This window comes from Sinocyclocheilus anshuiensis, unplaced genomic scaffold, assembly GCF_001515605.1.
Source record: "Sinocyclocheilus anshuiensis isolate Anshui unplaced genomic scaffold, SAMN03320099.WGS_v1.1 scaffold1623, whole genome shotgun sequence".
NCBI lineage: Eukaryota > Metazoa > Chordata > Actinopteri > Cypriniformes > Cyprinidae > Sinocyclocheilus > Sinocyclocheilus anshuiensis.
In genome coordinates this window covers 408,208-414,452 of record NW_015553403.1, presented here as the reverse complement: position 1 = coordinate 414,452, position 6,245 = coordinate 408,208, and the positions used below count along the sequence as shown (strand labels likewise).

Genomic DNA, 6,245 nt, shown 5'->3' with positions numbered 1-6,245 from the left:
TTTTTTTTAACCATAATATGCTTTGACCTGGACAAATAGCAAAATAATGCCACAACGCTGTAAACCTCTTTAAGCAGTAACTTCCCCTTAGTTTTTTTTATTCCCCCTTTTTTGCCTTGTCCCGTTCATTTCAACTCACGCATGCATGCATGCACACAGACCTGTGCACACACTCACAAATGCAGCTGGACAGACAGTGCACTCTAATTACACACTGGTCCCTTGGACTCGCATCTGAATTTCTGGTGCCAGGAAGACAGGTTGGGGAGGCGTCAGTCACCTAGGGAATAGACACAGCCCTTATCTGTAGATCAAACACATTCAAATGCATCCTATATATAGCTCAACCAGGGCATGTAGAATGCTGTTTTCCTCTGTAGAATTCAGAGTCCCAAATGAATCAAGTCAGTTTGAATTTTATGAATGTAGTTGGAAGAATGAAGAATGAAACTCTCATTCTCATATGGACACATTAAAAAATAAAAAAAGATCTTTTAACTGCAGGTTCAATCAAGAGCTGTTTTATCTTACTGCACAATTCACTTAGGATACAAAGTCAAAGAGCATTTCTATCTGCTGTACATTCAATTAAAATCTAGGACAACCTCTAAAAGAAAAGAGTGACACTTATTAACGTTGTTTTGCTAATGTGAGTTTGTTTCACTTTTAAATCTTACACTAACCATAATGGTTGTCATAATCTTATTTTTAGGTGCATTTAGATGGTTACAGCAGAGTTTAAACTTCCTTGAGGTATTTAAACATCTTCAGGAGTTTGAGCAAGTATCCTTTAAATATCCTGGGAACAGAACAAGCAATCTGCTGTTAGAGGAAATAAAAGCACCATTTAAGGACTTTCATAGTCTGATATTTCGTGAGCGATTGAGAGGAGGTATTCTTGTTCAATTGGAAAGTTTTCAAAAGGCACAAGAGATAGAAATAGCACAAATCCAACATATCTCCAGGCTGTGGATTTAGCATTCAGCTTGGATTCAGTGGATTTATTAGGATAGCAAGCCTGGTGATGTCTTTTTCACAGACACGGAGGCTTTTTGTTGATTTATTATTTTCAGCCTAGAATTTTACATATTTCCCCCCATCATAACATGAAACTAAAATGTTATGGGTAGTTGCTAGGGCGTTGCTATGCGGTTGCTAGATATGGCTCAGTTCCATCCTTCATTGAAACCAGATTGGACCAAAAATCTTAATTCAAATCATTTACTTAGAAAAGAACTTGCACAGCCACAAAAATGAAATTTAGATTAAAGGCTTTAAAGGCTTGTTATCCATTTACATGTCATATCTTGTCATGTAATAACATGTTCCTGCAGTGCAAATCATTGTTACTGTCTAGCTGTGGTCAGTGGAGCGACTGATTCTCTCTAAGCTTTTAAGCTCTGAATGTCTAGCTGCAACTGTTTCAGCACAATGTGTCAAATAAGCCATGCGTCTTTGAGCAGACCTGTTGGTCTTACAAGGTCATGATGACAAGGATTACAAGGATAATCTTACGGCCATTTGTGGTATTTTACAAGGATCAACAAGTCGTAGGGAATATGCACAGGGAAAAGCGTTTCTCTAATGTAAATGCAACCCTTAAAAACACAACCCAAACGGGAAAATCCAGACATAGATTTTATTATGTCTTCAAATGGAACAGTAAAAACTACTTATATTAAAAACAATCAATGAGTTGCACAAAGATGAACAGAACAGGCATGTAGCAATTTTGAAAAATAATTTTGATGATTGTAGTGTCACATTAAAATACTTCCAGCTTAATGTGCAGAGACAATTTGAAGTAATTCGTAGGTTGATTCAGTCAAAACATGTAAACCCTGTGGTGTTTTCAGAATTGCTATGGTTGTTTTAAGCAGCATAGAAACACTGATTCAACCAATGGTGAGAATTTGGGGTGGGGCTAACTGTTGTCCAACCAAGGGCAGCGTTAGGGAAACCTGTTTGAATAAAGTCTTTATTTTTGCAAATCTGTTTTGTGCCACTAGTGGTGCAGAAATCACACTCTTCACCCTAAAAGGAGTCTTATTTTTTCCCCTGAGGTTCTTTGTCAAGTTTTTTTTTTCTTATAAAAAAATTATTATAACAATTTAAATTTTTTATATTATTTATAATAACAGTCCTAATTTAGTTTTAAGATCATTTTCTACTCCGTTAAATAGTCTGTTTTTGCTGCTGCTGCCTTTAAAGTTGGCATGATATGGAAATTCTACCTATCTATTTTCTAAATGCATGTTATTGATCTTATTGTGATCGATTCATCCATGTATGTTTAATTAAAAAAGATTTTTTACCTCATAATCAAAATGTCATAACTTGGTTATTTACTCACCCTCATGTCATTTTTAAGATATTTTGAAGACTGCTGGTAACCAAACAGTTTTGGTTCCCATTGACTTCCATTGTATTATTTGTTCATACAATGAAAGTCAATGGGAACCAAAACTGTTTAGTTACCAACATCCTTCAAAATATCTTCTTTCATGTTCCAAAGAGGAAAGAAAATCATACAGGTTTGGAACATGAGTGTGAGTAAATGATGACAGAATTGTAATTTTTGGGTGAACTATCCCTTTAAACCCTGCCTCTTTCTTACAATTACTAACACAATTGCCTCCATCCAATCAACAACTATACCAAGTCCCCTTTTTTTAAAAACCATTTCACTTGGATGTACATCCTAGTATAGAAGAAAAGATCTGTTGCTACTTCCATTACATCACAACATTAAGAAATGCCCCATTTGCATGTGAAATGAGCAGTAGCACTTTATCTGCAAGCTGCAGGTTTGGGCTCATTTCTAATACAGTGTGACCATTTCAGCCACTTTGCAAAGCTGCATTAGATTGTTACAGGATCGCAATGTTTTTGACATCAGAAACACTAGAACGTTCAGTTGTTTTTTGCAGGATGATTTAACTTATTTTGAGGCAAGTTACAGTATGTTTTTCTAATGCAATAAATCAGTCTCATAATATGATGCCTTTAAAGGTTTTGTGGTTCTTAAAAGACCTCTCTCGCTCACTTGTTCTCTATCTGTCTCTCTCTCAGGCAGCTTGCAGGCCTACTGTTACCACCAGAGATCTCCTGCACTGCTGCGTGTGCTGGCTCGCTCTCGCCCCTGCAACCGCAGCATCTCCAGCACGCTTCTGGCGTAGGTGTCCCGCAAGTTCACCCCTATCGCCGACATATCTGAGGCCGAGCTGCGCGTCAGTCGCTTCAGCGCCTCCCCGTGCCGCAGTGCCGCTTCCTTCATTTTAAGCGTGAAGTAGCAGGCGGAGAACCGATCGTTGATGATGGCGATAGGTAGCGCAAGAATTAGAATGCCAGATAGGATGCAGATGAAGGCCATCACCTTTCCTAGTGCCGTGTCCGGACGGATGTCTCCGTACCCTACTGTGGTCATGGACGTGGTGGCCCACCACCAAGCGCTGGGTACGTTGGTGAAGGTGGTCTCTGGCATGTCATGTTCAATAGCGTATTCCACTGTGGCGAAGATAGAGATGCCCACAGAAAGGAACAGCATCAGTAGGCCAACTTCCTCGTAGCATTGGGTGATCGTCATGCCCAAAGACTTGAGACCTGGAACACACAAAGAAGAGATAACGTTCCTTAATCTAAAGGCCTATTCACACCAGCACAAATGTTTGTCAAACTTGTCAGTGAGAAGAACGGAAGTCAAACAGTATTTAGCCTACATAATTCACCCAAAAACGAAAATTCTGTCATTTACTCATCCTCATGTCTTCATCAAACCTGTATGACTTACTTACTTCTGATGAACACAAAAGGAGATATTTTAAAGAATGCTGATAACCAAATAGTTTTGTTCCCATTTGCGTCCATTTAATTTTTTTGTCCATACTGTGAAAGTCAATGGGAAACGAAACTGTTTAGTTACCAACATTCTTTAAAATATCTTCTTTTGTGTTCCACAGAAAAAAGTAAGTCATGAAGGTGTGCACAGACCTTGAGACTAATATTACTTTTTAAATTTTAGGGTTGTCAATCAATTATATAATATTCAGATTAAATACTAAAATGAATAGAATAAAATTAATTGAATAGACATTGTAAAAAGTGAATTTAAAACTCAAAGTGTTTTTTTATTTCTATGTCAGGTGCGTGATTTGGTTTGAATACTTTTTATTTAAAAAAAAAACTTTTTATTATTTTTTATGATTAAATTCACTAAATAAATGTGTTAAATTAGCAGCCCTAATTTTAACATTATCACTGCATGCCAAGAGGATAGAGACTACTACAAGTAATTAACCTAATTACTTAATTACTGTTAACCTTCAAACAATAGCATGAAAAAGGAGAGGCTTCTCAAATAATTAGGGAAGGAAAAGCATTAGGGCACTGTCAGATAATTTGTGTAAATTGTGTCAACGTTCCCCAACGCACAGAACTCTATGTAACAAAGAATCAAGCTACAGCAAGTGTTATATGCTGCGTCCTAATTTGCCTACTTATACTACGCCCTTAAAGGGATAGTTCACCTTCAATTGCTGGTCCACATTGACTTCCATAGTATGGAGAAAAAAAAACACTATGCAAGTCAATGGGAACCAGCAACTGAAGGTGAACTATCCCTTTAAAGTATGTACTGTTTTGGTCAAGAAAAATGTATACACTTTTGAGTGTGTAGTAGAAGAGTAGGCAAGCTTTGGGAAACACTATCACATCATACAATTGCATCTTTAATGGACCGCTCTGTCGCATGCACCCTGTCACTGTAAACTGGCCTGTCAATCATCTTGTCACAGTTAACATCCTCCACAGTTCGTTTAATATAACTTCCTACCGTATTGGAGAGAAAAGAAGTAGCACGCTGATCTGCCAGCCGTGGGTCTTTATGTGAAGAACTCATGTTATTTTTGCATAATGATGTATTTAAAAGTTAATGGCTAAACAGATATTTATAAAAGTTCACATTGTTGCAGATGAAATATAACACAGATAACATTAAACAAATATTTTTTACCAGGTTAAATGTTGATTATTAGTAACTCAAACCCCTTTATCTAAACCTCTCTACTTAAACGTCATGCACATTCGCCATGTTTGTAGTTTTTTAACGCTTTTTAATCGTGTTTGTAGTTCTGAACCGAATCCTTCGCCAAAGCGCAATGGTTTGTTGGCAATATTAGCCATTAGAGTGTGCATGGATCCACACTTCAAAAATCTACCTGAAAAAGTAGTTTTTTTTATGTCGCTCAAACAATTTCATATTTGACCTCATTTGCCACTTACCAACTGAAGTGTAGCCAATGATTACTGAAGAATTTGCATGCCAAATCATTACTTCTCTACCTTCTAACATATAAGTCGTTGTTGATAGAATTTGAATCAGTGGCCACATGATTTTATTTTGGGTGTAACATGTTCTACAGAGAGCATGAACGTCTCTTAGTGATGGATGAAATTGTGTTGAACAGATTTTTGTATGCAAACAAGTTAAAACTTAAACTAAAGGACGGCTACATATCTTCTCTAGAAATACAATTCAATGTAGACTCAAAAGTCAGCACTAGCGTTTTATGAAGTAAAGTTGTTCAAGTGTTGGTCTAGCTTTCAGACAGAATTTGAATGCATGCTTTACATTGTGCCAGTTTAGTTAGATCCCATAGTGCCTAAACTTCTTTTTTAGTGTGTGTGTGTGTGTGTGTGTGTATGAGAGTGTGTCATAGAGAAAGGTCACCAATTTCAGTGATATCTGTCAGGTAGTTGGAAAAAAGGAAAAACATTTACAGCAGCTTTAAACCTGCCATCTGTGAAAAACATACCTTTCAGAAGTGTCATCCTTGCTTTTTTTCTGACTGCGAGTGTGAGTTTTTTTTTTCAGTCAGCTTCAAAAAAAGAAGCAAAATAACAGAAACACAGCCATTCCTCAAACATGACTGTAATATGATTTGAAAAATGACCCAATGAAAGCGTGCGTGTGTGTGTGTGTGTGTGTGTATGTATGTATGTATGTATGTATATATATATATACTGTATATACACAAGTTATTTCTGGTCCTCGAATCTGATTGGCTGAGAGGAGTGTGATATTCTAGTGATAACAGAGCTCCAACCGTTTCACCGTTTGTATCACTCTGCTTGCAGTATTTCTCAGTGAATCTCATGGCGGACGGCCAAATCCAATATAATCTTATAAATAATACTGTTTTGTGGGACTGCACGATAAATCGCATGCGATATTTAACGCGCATCTT

The 6,245-nt window shown here is 37.1% G+C and overlaps 1 protein-coding gene across 1 annotated transcript in view; it reads right to left on the bottom strand.

The window, feature by feature from the left end:
- Positions 1–3,017: 3,017 nt before the first annotated feature.
- The window catches only part of LOC107668317 (potassium voltage-gated channel subfamily V member 1-like), a 10,422-nt gene continuing 7,194 nt past the window's right edge, over positions 3,018–6,245 (bottom strand). The window contains exon 3 of the mRNA XM_016460161.1: positions 3,018–3,603. Coding sequence (XP_016315647.1) covers positions 3,092–3,603 — 512 coding nt within the window. The 3' untranslated portion in view covers positions 3,018–3,091. The remainder of the gene's footprint in view (positions 3,604–6,245) is intronic.